Raw genomic sequence first — 17,954 nt, forward strand, 5'->3', positions numbered from 1 at the left:
TCCTGGAGTCACCTGGGACAGAAGCCAGGCCTGGAGGGTGCTGCAGTGTGCAGGAGGGATGGGTTCTGCATCAGTGGTGGGTTCTACATGGCAAACAGTGGCCTGCCCCATGGCCCCTGGGCATGGCTGGGACACCCCCCTTCCCAGGCTGGCCCTCACCACACCCTGCAAATCCCACTCTGCCTGAGGTCTGGAGGAGCCAACGTTCCCTGGGATGCTGAGACCTCCCTCTTGGGCACAGTGCTGCAAAATTCACCTTGGGTTTGTCTGTCAGCAGGGAAATAGATGAGGAAATCAAGATCTTCCCAGTGCTCTGTCTTGACCCAAGGGAAGACATGGTGCTGTCGTGATCTCTAGAGAACAAAATTTTGTTTATATTCCCTGGCCAGGGAAGAGGTAAGAGCACGATAACACTTAGGGGTGTGGCTGAGGCACGATAAACTAAGGGACACATAAAAAATGGCTCCATCTGCAAAGGGAGGCCAGAGGGGTGGTCTTATCTCTGGACCTGCAGGATGACCTTCACAGGGGGTCTGGCACACTGTAACTTGAAGTATGAAGATATGGGTCTCATATCTAGAAATAATTTTTTGATGCCAAGTGTAAGAACAGGGAAGATGTGCCTGCCCTGTCGGGCACAGAGTTAAATCCCCCTGGAACTTATCCTGCCACCCACAAGAAAGATGTGACCCTGGTCTTGAGAGCCTATTTCACTGGAGAAAAAATCATGACAGAAATAAGTTCCAACGGAGGAACATAGCCTGGAGGCAGCACTCCTCTCTTGGAGGGGTAGGATAGAGCAGGTTCATATCCTGCGGGTAGGAAAAGCTCAGAAGTAGGCAATGGATTCTGACTCTGGCTGAGGTATCTCTGACACTCCCAGAATTGTGTCTGTGCAGAGGAGACAGCACTTAGATGGGGCTAGGATTTGGGAGAAGAGCCCACTGGGGATACAGGCAATACAGAGAGAGTGCCAGTGAGGTAAGAGAGAGTGAGGATGAAGGACAGCCTCAGACACTGTGCAGGTCAGTCCAGACTGGGAGATGTAAATGGAGCTCGGGCTAATTGATTGTCTCTCCACAAAGGAAGCCCTATCCAGGGCTGAACAGCTTGCAGATACCTTCAAACAGAGCAGGAGGACTGCACTTTGAAGTTGCCCAGGGGAGGAGGGCCATCCTGGGCTCTTGCGCACATCCCACACAGGCGGCTTCCCTTGATGTGTCTGGCATGGCCAACATAAATGTCCCTACACCTAACACACAGCAACCAGCTTGTGTCCCTGCTCCTGGCAGCTCTGAGCTCCCCACACACAGACACATTGCATCTCCAGTCCCACCAACTCCCCTGGCCATTGCTCCCACACCCTCGGGTGGTTTCCACTCAATATCTGGCTGTTGCAATTCACTCCCCTGTCTCCCAATGAAGACTGATTTGGTGGGGATGTCAGGCCCAAAAGAAGAGGCCAACAAGGAGAAGGAGATGTATGGCATGCAGTCATTGAACAGCCAAGGCAGACTGGACTCCAACAGGGAGGATGACAGAGCAACTCTCATCCTGACCCTCACACTCTACAATGTGAGGAAGATTGAGCTCTCTAAGGCAGCCGCAGTCTTTGAGGTACAGACCTCAATATCCCCTTCTTTTGCTGAGCCCTCTCTTCTGTCTCTTCTTCCTTCATGTCTCCCAGTCTGCATCTCTCCCCCTCTCACTCTTCTCCTGCTCCCTGCCTGACTTGCACCTCCTGCTGCCTTCCCCCTTTCTCGCTGTCCTGGTTTTGCTCCAGCTGCTCAGAGAGGTGGGCAAAGAGGGAGAGGGCTCTGGAGGGAGGGACATCTGGGCACAGTCTTTTAGAAGAATCACCATTTCATGCAAGGGCTGTTTAGAGAGGAGATAGCAATCAGATGCTTCTTTCTAGCAGTTGTGGTGGCCGGCATTTCAAGCACTCAGACTGTGGGGATGCTAGAAGCCAGTGAATTTTCTCCACATATTTGGCAGGAGATACAAAGGCTATAAGTGCTGTGAACTACACAGACATTATGGACACTTGAAGTACCCCTACCAGGTGCTCACTCTTATCTGGGAAAATTAATAACTCTAAAGAAAACTATTGTGCTTGTTACTTATTTCTCACAATTATTTAATGATTATGGTGCTATCATACATCAGTAGGTCTGCTCTCATTCTGGCAGGATTTTAAGTTACTCAGCCACTCATTTGCTATTTCTGCACAGATGATATTCTCCAGTCAACAGAATCTCATCTTTCATCTCCTTCTTTCTCTATGCAATGCTATAGTGTTTAATCTTTAGCTCTGTCTGTATTTTAGCTCTTTGTAAACCAGACATTACTGGACTTCATTACATAAAATGTACTCCTAGTTAATACCTCTTTTAGTCACCTTTTAAAGACATTGTAGAAATGTTCTAGACTTACCTGGATTTTCAGTGTTTGGAGAAGCTTCATCATATGAACGCTTGGCTCTTGCAGACGTTTGAAACTCACATCTGTCACTTTGAAACCCGTGGAGCCAAAAAGCCTAAGAACTCTGCGGATGATCTTGACATTTTTGTTGAATGTGAAGTTCACAGTGCTGATGTTGGTATCCTTATCACCTCCTTAAAGAGAGTAGCAAAGGATGTGAAAACCAGCAGAGAAGACAAAGGTAAGAAATGTATGCATCTCTTAGTGAACTTCTTTTGGAGTAACTTTTTTAGTTTTAGCTTCAGCTTCATAATAGTAATTCCATTTGTCTGGAAAGCCAGTGAGTGTGCATTCATTATTTGTCTCTGCATGGCTGCTTTCCACTGCCATTGGTGCAGAAAGAGAGGCACTTCATCATTGCCTGTGGAACTGAGGTGAGAAGTGTTCCAGCAAAGAGGGAGATGGGAAGGATAGAACAGCAGAACAAAAAGCTGAAGAGAAACTAGAAACTCCTCAATGACAGGAAGATTTTGTGCCGAAAGCTGTGCAGAGAACTAATTGCTTCAAGACAAACACAGAGGCAAATTGATGTTGCAGGGAGGAATGGATGAATACAGCTGTTAGAGACCTTTAATACAATCCTGAGGATGACAGATGAGAAGGCTGAGGGTCCAGCTCACAGACTGACTTCTCTGAGCACAGAATTGCCATGGGGTTCCCCTCCCTTGACAAGACCAGACAGATATTCCTAGAGCACTTTTAACTTACACAGTCCTGTTTGGGCACCTTTGGGTGTTGTTTGAAATTCACTGTCAGGCTAACAATGAGAGGCAGCCCTCGCCAAGCTGTTCTCAGGATCTGTGGGCATATGAAAAGGACATCACTGTTATCAGGGAAACTGGAAAGCCAGAGAGGGTTTTGGAGCTGGAGAAGAATTTCCTTAGGATTTCCTTGGGATTTGAGAAGCCTCAGATGTGCCAGGACTTGGAACTACAGTAAAAACTAGAGATTGTTAAAAGAGGGTGTGTTTATGTTTCTTTCTGAAGAGAACAGGCAAGATGTGTATGGGGACACTGGGGCAGCTGTGATCAGGCACAGGTTTTGAGGGGTTATGGCAATAAATAGATGGCAGGAAAGGTACCATGCAGAACCACTGGTACAGCCACAGACAAAAGCTCAGAAAAGAGATCTGGGTACACATAAGGCATCTGTCAGACTGGTATTTCTTCCTACTTATCACAGAATTGGTTGTAATGCATGAAAATTACATAATTTCCCCAACATCCGTGGGTATTTTTAGATTTGTACTTCTCTAAACTTGATGTGCTTGGATCTAATATAATATAGCAAAAGTTAAATTTACCATTCAGTAGAGAGATGTTTGATGTCTTGTCCAGTATTAGATTGAGGTGACCCCAAAGGACCTTTCTGAGTTGTAACACAGAAAGTCAGATTACAGCATCAATCTGACTTTGGAAAGTAATATCAACTTTGTTTTTTTCCAGAAATTCTGTTTAAAAATTAATTTTTCATAAATGTTGGCCTTTAAAATAAAATTATCACATTTTATTTTCCTTTTAGTCACTGGAAAAGCTTCCCACTTCATGAGAAGGAAGCTGTTTGGAAATACAGCTAAAGAATAATGTTGCTGGAAAAAATAATGAGCCAGAAGCCAAAAACTTGAAGATTATTTTTCACTTCTTTGCTTTCTAGAAATTTTATAAATATCATGTTTTCCTTTTAAAATATTGCCTAACTTTTAAAGGTATGAAAATGTAAGACTGCTGTTTAGACAAGATCAAAATATATTCTTAAATCCAGAATGAAGAAATAAATTTGTCCTGTGTTAAACAAAAAACACATTTGATCTAAAAAATATTTTTTGCCTTTAAAAATTGATTTTACTAATTAAAACTGAGAGATGATCACAGCAAGTTAAATTCACATAATTTTTCATCCAATCTGCCAGTTTGGTCAGGAAGCAATTCAACTACTGAGATGTGTGACTATCATGGTAACACGTAGATATGAATATTCTTATATATTGATGAAAAGAAAGTTTATAATCTTCAGCACAGCTTTTATTTTCTCTCTAAAATTTATTTGATTCTCTCTCATTTAACTCTTTCTGCTTTCTCTCCAGTGCCCTGGTTCCCCAGAAAAATCCAAGATCTGGACAAGTGTCACCATCTGATCACTAAATATGACCCCAATTTGGACCATGGTCACCCTGTAAGTTTAACATTACTGTTATTTCATCTTTAAAACCACAAAAAGGGTTTTAGTGTAACAGCTTTATGTGTGCCCTCTTAGCCCTGCTCTAAGCACAAACTAGGAGAGGGAAAGAAAAATGCACTGTAGAGTCCTGCTCTAGTGATGATAGTAAGGCAAAATACTGGGAACAAACAAACAATTTAACACTTATTTCTCATCAAAGTTTCCCAGCTTTAGTACAGATGAGACATGAGTTAGGCACAGACACAAAACGGACCCCAAAAGGTCATTGACAAGTCAGGTCACAGAAGCATTTTATTCTGTCAAGAATCACATAGAAGCAATGCATGGAAGGGACAAAAAGAAGAGATACTTTGCACTGAGAAATGTAGTGAAGATTAGATGTGTGTCAACAGAATCTACAAGGCATTTTTTGTCATTCTCTTCTCTACATGTCTGAATTCTGTTTAGTCCCTTTCATTAACCTACACCAGGTTTTGTTGTGAGCTATATACAGTCCTGTGTAATATAAAATAGACTTTTCCAAGTCTATAAGTGTATCTTTTATTTTTGAGAATCATTTATTCAAGTATAATGCTCTAGGAGAGCTTAATGTCCTATTTAACAAGGACATCTTTCATTCTTCCTTATTTCTTTCTGATACAAACAGTCCAAGTGTTTGTAATTTCCCTGAGCTAACTCTTAGGCTGTTTCTCATTAGATAAATGAGCACACATAGGGAATTCTTTGAACTGGACTAGGTTCCCCTCACCCTTTGCCAAATAGAAGGTGTGAGCACTGAAGAGGTTGAGAGAAAGCGGCAGTGGTGCTGAGTTACTGAAGTATTGAGTGGGGATAAATCTAAATTGCAGAATGTAGTGCAATTAAAAATACCTAACAAGTTGAAAACAAGTTACCTCAGGCACTGAACATCACTTGTCTCTGGCAGGAGAGGGCACAGTGTGGGGCTGATTTACCAGGCTTCTGAGCAGGGCTCAAAAATGGAGGGGCTGGAGGAAAGCACAAAAGAAGCTGATGTACAGGTAGCTCAGCAAACATTTTGCATATACATTTCCTATCAAATAGACAGTTTGGGTTTTTTCTCTCCACACCTTTAGTTTGTTCTTTACTGGCCAAAACAATCAAACTGATGTCACTGTGGCACCAATTTCTGGGCTACCCTGTCACTGGCTGCAGGTTCCCCAGAGGGGCTCCTGCTGCACAGAGAGTGGGCGCAGAGCCCACAGGGACAAAGCTGGGATGTCCCTGCATCTCTGTGAGTCTGGCCCAGCAGCTTTTTTTGGGTTTTGCATGGGCTTGTTACAGCCACTGACAAGCACCTGAATGAACATATTACCCACAATACATGATGAAATAAACATACTCTCAGGATCCAGCCCTTCCTCAGATTCATCCACACAACACTCATTAACTGCAGGGTTACTGGTATTATTGCTACACTAAAAATTTTGTGAATAAACCTAAGGGACAAATTTGGCTTGCAGTATACAAAGTGGTTCCAGTAAATTCTGAATATTTTAGAATAATAAATATTTGTACAGTGATGCTGATCAATGCTGTTTTATGAGTTATATTAGCGCACAGTTCCAGATTTAAGTTTTAGTTCCTATTATGAATGATGCAAATTAAAAGGAATGTTATTCCATGTCTGTATGCATATTCAATAGCTGGCAAAGCCTGCTTGAAGTTTTATTTCTAGTAGACACAGAAGGAGCAGAAATAAAATGCTGGTGTTCAGTAGGTAAACATCCCCTTTAAACAGATATCACTGAGTCTGTCTTTATCACGACATAGCAATGAATGGGCAGTGAGAACTGGGTGGGGACCCTGCACTCCCACAGATCCAGTGGTGGTTCTGATGATTTCTACCTATGCCCACAGAGCTCTCATAATGTAAAACTTTTTTCCTGATTATTTTCTAACCCAGGGATACTCTGACCTGGAGTACAACAAGCGGAGGGCGTTCTTTGCTGACCTGGCCTTGAATTACAGAGCGTAAGTACAAGGCTGCTGAAGGGAAAGTGCAACAGTCCACGCTGTCAGACTTGATGTGCAAGAAATGTCACTGATGTCACATTTTGTTCATGTATCAGTGGGGCCACTTTCGAGACAACAAAATTCAGCCACCAAAGCTTTCACTCCATGTGAACTAGACTTTTGTGATGACACAGCAAATACATTTTAAGACAAAAAAATCTGAAGACTGCATTCACATATCCCAGTCCAGTGCTGGATTTTGTTTTAGCAGAAGTGATTGCAATATGACCCTTCATTTCAATTTTCAAGTTCCTTTTAGGACTTGGTGCTGAGCTGAGGTTAATATATTTTTGAGAAAATTTGAGGAGCAATATTTACAAACATACTTTTGACAGTGGAAAGTGATTTACTGCTTTTTTGTTATTTGCTTTTTTAAGTGTCTCTGTCTATGGACACTATCTAAAAACATAAAAAGCTTTCAGTTCTCATGTAAGTGATGGGAAATGTTTCTACCTTTATGTGTAAAACTTCACCAGAACTACACTGCTTTCTGTAGGGCAAATCAAAGGTGAAGGTACAACTGGTCATGGTTTATCAGCCTCATGGTATCCAAGAACTGGTGAAGTCTCCAAAGACTTCTGTGAGACTTCTGAATACAGTTTTCTCTTTCCATTAAATATCAGAGTCAGCACAGCTCAGAACAGCCCAAAAGCAGAACTGAACTGACTCAGAGCTACAGAGGAAGCAACAGTGAGGAAGAGGAGAAAAAAGCACCCATCAGTGAACCAGTGCTAACCACACAGAGAGTGCCTGGGCAGCTCTCTGCTCATGGGTTTCTCAACGCTTCTCTGTGACGGTGCTGAGCTGATCACATCCTCCAGGGAGGGTCCCTCCAGGCACACCCTGTGTTTTGCTCACCTTCAGCAGAGGCAGTGGCAGGCCTGGAGGTCCCTAATTCCATCTGTGAACCAGAAACACAGCTCCCTTTCTCACATATCCCTCTGTTTCCTCCCCACATTGTAATAGAAGACAGAACACTCACATTAGAGCTGACCAAGACAAACAGATGGTTCATTATTTACTATTTTGCTGTTTCTATTTTCATTACATCAAAAATTCACAGTACAGGCAAAAAAAAAAAAAAAAAAAAAAGCTTGGAAACTGAACTTGAAATCTTGAGACATGTGTCGTGTTTCTTCTCTTCATTACAGAGGAGATCCTTTACCTCACATTGAGTACACAGCACAGGAAACAGCAACCTGGTGAGTTTAGTACTTGTGCTCCAGCTGCTGGGCCATTCCACAGCAGTCCCAGGAAAGACTGGCAATGTGAGACAGCTATAACCTTTTAAAAATGTTGTTAATCCATCCCAATTTTGCTCTTTGGTTAAATGTCATCTTTTGGTCATTTGTTTTGCAGAAAGCCATTCACAGAGCTGGTCTTAACTATTCACTTTCTAGAGCAAAAGGCATTTTCCTGACTATCTCCCTACCTGCAGATCCCATCAGGATATCAGAAGCCAGAAAACACCTGTACCCTATTGAATAACTTCTGACTGACCTCTAATTCACCATAGCCTTGGTGCTGGCAGAAATATCACATTCTCAGACTTGTTACCAGGAGAAAATGCCCACTGACAGGACAGAAATTCACTCAGAGGATATGGCTAATTCAATACCCACAGGACAGGGGAGCCTTGCTTTTTCTCCTTCAAGTATTCACTGCTTTTAACATGAATATGTATCATTTTCTCAAACTGAAGGTAGAGGAAAGTTTGAAATGCCTTTCAAATATACATTATTTACACTGTGAAAGGGCCTTAGGTATCATATGAAATGATGGTAAGTTACTTTTACAAGGCTGCAGCATTTCTCCACATGGGCTTTATTTCTCCTGAAGGTCTGCCACTCAAGGAAAAAAAGAAAAAAAAAAAAAAAAAAGAAAAAAAAAAGACCCCAAACCACAACCAATGAATTAAATAAAATTAATAATTAATTCAATTCAAAGCATTTAAAACAGTATGTGAAATATGTGGCAGATTTGAAAGAGAGCAGAGTTTTTATTTCAAATCCCTCTTTTTCCACTTTTCCCCACTAATTTTAAAATTTATCAGTAAGCAGCAGTAATTCCACATTTGTGTGATACTACAAAGCATTACTATGTCCAAATGTCTCAAGTAAGAGCAGAGTCCTGGGATTGTGCAAGGTTCCATATAGGCACATAAGAGAGAGTCTTTGTTCAGAAATTTAAATCAAAAGAATGCCTAAAGGTAGGGGAAAGGAAGAATGAAGACCACATTTTCTAACTGCAACTGAAAACCCCAGAACTTAAGCAATTCGCCCTGAATAACACACAAAGATTATTCCAATTCCAAGATTTAAATCTGTAGAACTAGATGCCTCATGCCAGAACCTCTCTGGCATCCCACCTCTCAATACTTTAAGTAAAATCTGCTTTGCCACAGAAAGCCATGACCACATAAAAAACCTTGCATCCAGCTCATCCAGGAGGACACACTTTTATTAAGCTCAAATAGGTTTTATAGCATCTTTCAATAGTCAAAGATTGATGGTCAGTGTCATGCTCATGATTACTACCACCAGCCAACAATTTTGGCATGGGATGGTGTGTGGGAATGTCATATTTAAGAAAATTTAATTTTGTGTTCTTTCCTGTTTTTCTCTTTTATTGCCAACTTTCGTCATTCCAGCTCTTCTCCACCTAGAATTAGACCCATTGTGGCAACAGAATAGATTTTTAAAGGAGTATCTGCCCATTTCCTTAATCAGCCAACCCCAGCAACCCAGGTTATCTTGTTATGTAAAGCTGTTTCCAAAATTAGCCTTCGCAATTTTTATCACAGCCCCCTGAGACTGTGCCCCGAGGTCAGCTGCATTACAGCACAGCTTAATTGAGCGCTGTGCAATTGCAGAGGAAATTTGTAGCACCAGCTAAATTCCCTTGGTGTCACTCTGAGGAGTTGCTGGATGCCTTCAGTTTGTAGCAACGTGGTAATAAAAATGAAAACCAAGCCAGCTAAGAAATATGACTTTCAGAAAACAGAGGGTACAGATGATCTGAGCTTTTGTTTTCAAAGTGACTTCTTGGAAGGCCCTGAAACTAAGCAATCAGAGATACCATATGGGCAAAAGCTGTGTAAGAAAAATGGAAAATTCAGGAGAAAATTATGGGGATGCACCTGTCACATCTTTAAAGTCTGTCAAGCATCTGGATCCATCTTTTATTAGGATGCTCCTTTCTAGAGCGTTTCATAAAGTTTGCTTCCAGCAGTTCTTTCATACCTGCTGCTCTCTTGACTTTGGAGGATTTACTTAGATGATTGTCTTAGAAGAGCACTTAGCTTTGGCTAATTCATCACTGGTCCCTGGGACTGCCTGCATGTCTGTGGTAGCCAATGTTTGGACGCACAGCAGAATGACACTTTGGTAAAAGAGACCATATGTGCACAAGTGTAAACAAGGCTGCTCTCTCTAGACTCCCTTCTGGGCATGAACCCTGTACTGGTTCAAATCCCACACAACCCCACTGAAGTCAGTAGTATTCTATGAGGAAATAAGCCAGGGGAACACTTGAACTCTAGTCCTCCTCATTTTTTCCTAATTCCTCCATGGAAATGGCCCAGTCTCCTGTGGCTTTTGCAATAGTGACAGCAGCCACTGTTTCCCTCTGTTCTTTTAACTTTTTTTCCTCCTAAGGTTTTACTCCCCCGCTTTATTCTGGTTCATTATTACTCCCACACTGTGTAAGACAGTGGTACAAATAAAGAGCCATTACCAGGGACTGGCTATCACCTCCATAGCAACAACAGCATCACAAAAAGGAGAATAATAATAATGGTGAAAAAAAAAATTACAAAACAAACGAAAGGTCATTTCCCATACCCGGCATTTCCAAGAATGATCTCAATTTTCATAAAACAATGTTTATAAAGTTGTTGAGACCCTAGGGCCACGTCTGAACAAAAATAACCATTTCTATAAGGTTCTTTGCCATCCTATTACTACTTGCTTATTTTGCAACAGCTAAATATATTCCAAACCACAACTCTAAATCCAAGAGAAGCTTAAAGCCTGTGCCCAAATCAGGTTACATATATTATTTTCAGCTGGTCTCTTTTTGTGTAGTGGGATAAATGCTTCAAGAAGCTGGCATATCTTTCAAATACATAGCCCGTGCTAGGTATTTTGAACTGCAAAAATACAAACCTCTTCACCTGTCCAGATATTACCCTTCAGTATCAGAAGAGATGCTTTTCCCAGAGGTTTTTAAGAAGCAAATCTAGGTTAGGCTTCAGGGTGGAAAAGGAGGGACCAACATTTCAAGTTGTACCCAAAGATAGAAAGGAGGTGAATACCTGATTCATTCCTTTCCTAAACTGAACAGCAGAGTATCCCAGATTCAGCTCTCTCCGAGATTTCTCTGATGCCTCCAACACCCTTAGCAAGAAGGTGCCTAATCAAGAAAGACTTCTGTATCAGAATTAGAGTTATATAACATCAAAGGACACCTTTTGAAGGAAAAGTAAAATAAAAAGACCTTATGATTTTCTACATCCAACCAGAACCAGCTTTCAAGCACCAGGTGTCCTGAGCTCAGATTTTTAGACTATGACCCCCATGCTGGGGCTTTCCTTCTCTCTGTGGATCTGTAGATGGTACAGATAAGTACTGCTTTATTGAGGTGTCTCACACTATCCAGTTTTTGATTTCCAGGAGAGAAGTCTACAGGAAGCTGAGGAGCCTTTACCCTACTCATGCCTGTGCCCAGTACCTGGATGCTTTCCAGCAGCTCGAGAAGCACTGTGGCTACCAAGAGGATAACATCCCTCAGCTTCAGGATGTCTCCAGATTTTTAAAAGGTCAGTCATTATAAACCATGGTTTATTCTAGGGTTCCCTGCACATATTTGTGCACCACAAGGAAACAAGCTGGTGAGCAGAGCTGATGAGCTTAGCACAGGCCATTCATTCCAGGCACATGGAGGGACCCAGCTGGAAGTTTGTGCTGTTCTGTGAGTGGCAGCTGCTGGTGTGTCACTAACCAGCTAATCCCTGTACTAGCAGCACTGCAGTCACAGCACACAGTGCTCAGTGTGACTTCCACACAGCCTTTTTATGGGTTTGGCTCTGTTTTATGCTTCCATAGCCATGCTGATAGTGAGACCCAAACACAAGCACAGGTACATACCTCTCAAGTGCACCTTTTTGCTGATCCACCAGGCAGGATGGGGATGTGTGCTAGAGAAAATTATTTCCAGGAGATCCTCTGGTCAATCAGCAGCTGCCTTGAAACAACTCTGCTTCCTTCTGTCTGTAGCACCACTTGTCACACTAAACTTTTTGGTGCCTGCCATATGCCGACAGGAGAGCACAAAGGATGTGGTGTAGTCCATAAAGGCATGAAGAAGTCACCTCAGAAAAAGGACACACAAGTTTGCCAGGTTGGCCTGTTAGCTAGGTGCTGGCTAGCAAGGAGCAGGAGAGCAAGGGAGCCTGCATTATGAGGCCACAGGTAACATTGACTCCCAAAGCCAGGTGCTTTGTGTAAACCACCTGATTATCAAGAATTGCTAAAGAGAAGTTATCTTTAAAGCCTCCTCCTCAGTGAAAAGATGTGCCAGAGAGAGGACAGCTTATCACCATGATGAAATACACAAAAAATACATGTCTTAACTTTCAATCAATTGTATTTAAATACAATACTCAGAAAATCAAGTAATGGTGATAATCCCCTCCATATAATAGTAGGGGATACCATTTAACTTGAATAAGCTTTCTGTGTCTGAAGAGTTTTCTAAGACTTTGACACTTCTCATGAAGATTAATCTGCTTGATGACAAGGTTTTTATTGCATGTTTAATGTAAAGGAAGGGAGAGTTGCCATGTGAAAAGCATCTTCCATGAACACCATTGCACCCAGCTGTAGGAATTTTTCTGTGTAGGCATTATGCATTTTCTCATGTATTCTCACTTCTATTCAACTACCCATCTTACTTCCCTCTTATTATAACTGGGCTGATAAATATTTATTGTCTTGAAGAAGTTGATCTCATTTAATTTACACAATAGCTGACAGCAGGGAGCTCCAGGAATTGTGATTCTGACTTGATTATCACAAATATGCATATCCTTCAAGTGGATCAGGTGATTTCAAAGTGGGAGAATTTATGATAGTGTAAAACTATCCTGCTATAATCCTATTTGCATTGCTCATGTTAGTTGACAGGATTTGATTGCCAGGAGTCTGCTCACCGCCTTTACAGGCTCTGATTCTAAATATTCTCTGTGTCATAAACAAAACAAAACAAACTAAACAGCAACTCTGAAAGCCTGCCAGTAATATTTGGAAATATGTTCTCAGTGAGTTACAACTCATTTACTATAAACACAAGGTGTCTACTATAAGCTGATTGTATGAACTAACTGGGAATGAATATCAAGTATTTCAGAGGCATTTTATTCCATTCTGAAATGGACAGTTAAGAAAAATATAGAACTATTCATAGTTCTTGGGACCACTGGTCCTGCCCTCATTAAACTGTACATTAAAATTGGATTAATTTAGCCTACAGGTAATGCTTGAATGAAACAAGTTTTTTTAGAAGAGCTGTGTTAACAGCTAGGCACAATTAAGAGCGAGGAAACTATTTTAGTCCCATTATACAAGGCTTTGAATGGATATCTTGGCTCACTTTCCTCTAAGAAGATAATTTCACTATGCAGAATACTTTCTAGAATAGCATGAATATTGACATTATTGCAAGGCCCAAACTCAGTCTGAGTCAGAAGCATCTGCAAGGTCTAACATCTGACCAAAAATTAAAGAATGTTGTTAAGGGCATTGACCAAACTCCTCTTAAATGCTGTCAGGCTTGGGGCACTCACCAATTCTCTAAGGAGCCTGTTCTCAGTGTTTGACCACCCTCCCAGATAATAAATGCTTCTGTATGTCAGTTCTGAACCTCCCCTTGTACAGCTTTGAAAATAATAAGCCACAGGAAGCACAGAGAGAGAGAGAGAGAGAGAGAGAGAGAGAGAGAGAGAGAGGGATAACCTGGAAAGAAAGTGATCATGTTAAAACCATCCCACACAGCCAGATAAACTTCCATCTTCTCTTTAACTTAGCAGTATCTGTGAACATAAGAAAGGAATTCCTTTTGATTCAGTATGAGATTTGTCTGTTACTACCTATTAGTGAGGCTGGCTTGAAGAGAAATGAACTATACTTTACAAATATTTCCCAATTACTTAAAGGGAATTAAGTATTTAACAGTGTGATCACTTACACATAGCAAGTGTTTCCCTAAAGGGTTAACTAGATGGACCTAGGCATATCTTTCTTTCTAGGAAAGATGTTTGGATTTAGGCAGTCATTGTGCTCCACAGCTGGAAGGAATTACAGCCAGTGATCTAAAGCAAGCTCACACTACAATGCACAGGCTGCCTGTATACATCAGTTTTTAGGCCAAGAATTAAGCCTTGCAGATTACGTTAGGTCAACTGCTCAAGACCTTCTCTGCAATGCTCTTTGACTTCCCAGATCTTTGGGCAGCAGGTCCAACCAGCCACATCCCCAGTTCTCTACTGATTGCTGGTTTTATTGTGCAGTCCTGAACTAGAAGTTCAGGTTTTGCAGATATTACCTTCAGCAGTTAACTTTTTCCTGGGGCTTTTCAATGCAACTGGCCAAGTCTGTTCCATCAGCAGACTGTCTGATTCACTGGCCTTTATTTAAAAGAACATCTCAGGGAACACAAGTTGTAATTTTCATTTTCCCTCCTTCTCCTCCAACATGGATGCTAAAGCTATATAAATTTCCCTAGACTCTTTCATAGTCCTTCCAAAATTGAGTTACTAAGGTCTTGGTTTTCATAGAATATATTTTTCAGCTAGTACAATTTTCACTTCACTCAGAATTCAGCCCAAAGATTACCAGATTCTGAAATTTTCCCATTTCTCTGGACTGGATGAGCAAATAGACAAAGGTATCTACATACATACTCTCCATAGGTTTCTCTTTTTTTTTAATTGCTAATTTTTGAGGCAGTTCGGTACTAATTACCTTTGAATTGAGTGGAGCAATAGAAGATATCTGTGACAAATGCCCACCACCTAGTCCATTACAATGTCAGGAAGAAGCATTCTTTCGGTCCTCTTATTCCTCTATTTCTTCATATATTTTGTCATTTCTTTGATTTTCCCCCCTTTTTTTTCTTTCTCTGAGTGTTTTGTTTCATTTTGTAATGGGAAAAGTACTAATAGCCTGACAGAGTAAGACAAGAAATTCTGGAAAAAACATGAAAAAACAAATCAAAACAAATCTTGTAAATGGCTTGGTTTCTGGGTGGGATTTTTTTTGTTTGTTTACACAAAAAAGGAAAAAAAAAGGTTATAGGCTTCAAGGCACAATAGAATATGGATGAAGAATTGAGAATAAAGCCATTTCTGATTTTTTTTAAATGCAGTTTTATGCTTTAAAGAAGATGAGATGTCATTTACAGGAGCTGAGAATGAAACACAGATTTTGAATATAGGACTTCAAAAAGATTATCATTGGCTCACTTTGAAAGTGGTGATTTTCAATTTTCTTAGCTTTGCAGACCACCAACATGTTTCCCATGGAAATGTAGAGTGTGTGTTCTATTGACCACCAGACTGGTTATTTTTTTTGTTATCTCTCACAGTCCTTTCATGGTAGTGCAGAGTGCTCTGGGGTAACACTGGATGTACAAGCTGAAATCACAGGGCAGAAGTGTTGCATTCTTCTGTGTCCTGTTCTGTGGACATGTGCACAGCAAAACACCCATGATCACATCATTGGGAGGCTGTGTAGTGGATTCTAGACAAACATAATGGTAAAAAAAAAAAAACAAGAAAAAAAAGAAAAAGCTCCAGATGCAGGTTCTGTTTCCTGCTTGATCGTAAGTACCACGTGTGGCCTCAGACACACCAGAGTCATGTGGAACAGAGAGAATTGTGTGTGTATGTGCAAAAACATGCACTGTGGTGGGCAGTACTCCCACACCTCATGATACTGCTACGTAATACACACAGGATAGATGAATAGGTGATTCCATGTTGCAGGAACTGGTCCTATACATCAATCATGATAAGCCAAGGTGTGCCTGCTATGCTTGGTGGAGGGAACTATTCCAACAGAGCAGGAAGGGTCCCTGAAACTACTTAGCTAAAGTAAATGTGCTGTGTAGTTAACCCTAGAAACAGCTGAATTTGGTGTCCCTTCCCTTTGCAGAGAGGACAGGTTTCCAGCTGAGACCTGCTGCAGGACAGCTGTCTGCTCGTGATTTCCTTGCCAGCCTGGCATTTCGTGTCTTTCAGTGCACACAGTATACAAGGCATTTCTCTTCTCCTATGCATTCCCCAGAACCGTAAGTTTGATGCCCTGACATAATTCCATCCTTCTGAATGTGCTGGGGATCATCCTCTTGGGACTGCCTCTGGAGTTCCATCCAGTAGTCTACAGAATAAAACAATTTGAGAAACTGGTAGCTGGAGACTTAGAAGGGGAAGTCATGCATGAGAGGGTGTGGTTCTCTGTCTCTTTTGCCTGGGGAAGGAAAAGACTGAAGAGTATCTGGTTTAATCTTTTCATCCTGCCTTCAGTTACCATCTGCTAGGGTTTGATTTCCTGCTGTGAATCTCTCCCAGTAAGTGCTGGCCAGACAACAGCAATTACATTTCATGAGAAATTACAAGTTCACACAGACACTTTTGTTGTATGCTGGGACAAAACAGGGACCTTTCAAAGATGTTGTGACATAGAAGGTTAGTGCCCATGCCATCCCAAGGAGACAATAGACAAGGTGGCAGGGGGCAGCTGGCTGCCTGTAGCAGGAGGGAGAGCTCTGATCCTTGCAGAGTCAGGCCATGTACAGAGGCAGCCACTGTGGAGCAGAACTTACACCAGCTCCCTTTGGAGGTTATTGGCTAAAGTCCTTCACAGGGAGTTCATGAAGGGCAGGAAAGGAAGCCTTTAATAAACAAGAAGGGCACTTATTTTCCAGAGACTGCTGCCATGAGTTGTTGGGTCATGTTCCCATGCTTGCTGACAGGGATTTTGCCCAGTTCTCACAGGTAAGAACGTTTTCTGCTGGCTCCTTAACCAACTGCTTTGGATAGCAGGCCAGAGTGCCTTAAACACATGCAGCTCACCATGAAATGCAGTTCTAAGACTGGATTGTGCCTGAGTCATGACCTCCAGGCATGGTGGGCTAGCAGTGATTTGGGAGATATTTCCTCCAAGGGAGTGGTGGCACTGCTCCCTGCGGACACGGTGTGAAAGGAAGGGCAGGCAGAGCTTGTGGGACTCCTCTGTGGGAGGGCTGTGTCAGTCTGGAGGAAGATTTCTCTATGGGGCTGGAGTCTGAGCTCTGCTGACCAAGCTGCTCCCCTGATTCCTGTCCTACACCACATGAACCTACACAGCCGAGCCTCCAAGCTGGTTCTGTCTCTGGATCTACATTCTTGTCTCGCAAGAGACTTTAATTGTGTCCATCACCATGTCATTCATCAGAGTTATTTTTCCCTTTACAACTCACCAGATTCTCACAGCATTGCTCACACTGGTGAGGAGGCTCCAAAAAGCAAACAGAGCTTCTTTGTACAATAAGGGGCTATTTAGTACGAGCAGTCAGTGTCAGACCCAACTGAACTCAATGACCTCTCCTAATTAAAGACTTCAGAACTAGGAATGTTCCTCAAAACCATAGCAGAGGGAAGAAGACATCTCATTGTCCAGGCTTGTCAATCAGTGGTCAGTATGGAAACTGGAGATAGGATCAGAGGGGTAACAATATGTAGGTCCCAACATGAGCTAGGTCCCTAAAGAAATATCTTTAAAAGAAAATCAGTTCACCTCATATGATGTGGTTTCCAGTTGTATCAACTTGAATACATGCCAGTTACCATTTTCATAATAAATACTGGTTATTAACACAATCAGAAGAGTAGTACTTTAAGCATGCTAGTCATCTATAATTTATTCTGGAAGAAACCTATTCAGGTCAGTTCAATACTGGAACTTAAGACACATTACAGATAAAAGACTACAGCAATTTCAAAGTTTTCCATTTTCTTCTTTTCCTATCAATAGCACAGACTTCAAAACATGAGATCACATTCAGTGAATTTTCACATTTCACTTTTTTGTCCCCACAAAGTATTTTCACAGTTGAAATTCACGCCATGGAAATTCTTTTTTGCTCCATTCAATATGAGACGATGAATGGCGAAAATGCCCTAATTTTGTTTGTTTGTTGCATGATATGGCTCCTGGGATAGC

General features: G+C 41.6%; 1 protein-coding gene across 1 annotated transcript; it reads left to right on the plus strand.

Annotated features, from left to right (window-relative positions):
• The first annotated feature begins 1,440 nt into the window (after positions 1-1,440).
• LOC100217613 (tyrosine 3-monooxygenase-like) lies at positions 1,441-17,297 on the plus strand. Its single transcript, XM_072923977.1, has 7 exons — positions 1,441-1,617; positions 2,428-2,662; positions 4,565-4,653; positions 6,584-6,651; positions 7,845-7,895; positions 11,367-11,512; positions 15,906-17,297. Exons 1-7 carry the CDS (start codon positions 1,441-1,443, stop codon positions 16,043-16,045), a joined length of 906 nt encoding a protein of 301 aa, XP_072780078.1. The 3' UTR covers positions 16,046-17,297.
• Positions 17,298-17,954: the final 657 nt, after the last annotated feature.

This window comes from Taeniopygia guttata, chromosome 1A (assembly GCF_048771995.1).
Source record: "Taeniopygia guttata chromosome 1A, bTaeGut7.mat, whole genome shotgun sequence".
NCBI classification, from domain to species: Eukaryota; Metazoa; Chordata; class Aves; order Passeriformes; family Estrildidae; genus Taeniopygia; species Taeniopygia guttata.

Coding starts and splice junctions, on each gene's coding strand:
- LOC100217613 (XM_072923977.1), top strand. CDS start 1,441: ATGTCAGGCCCAAAAGAAGAGGCCAACAAGGAGAAGGAGATGTATGGC. Junction 1,618..2,427: donor AGGCAGCCGCAGTCTTTGAG/GTACAGACCTCA, acceptor GAAATGTTCTAG/ACTTACCTGGATTTTCAGTG. Junction 6,652..7,844: donor CTGGCCTTGAATTACAGAGC/GTAAGTACAAGG, acceptor TCTTCATTACAG/AGGAGATCCTTTACCTCACA.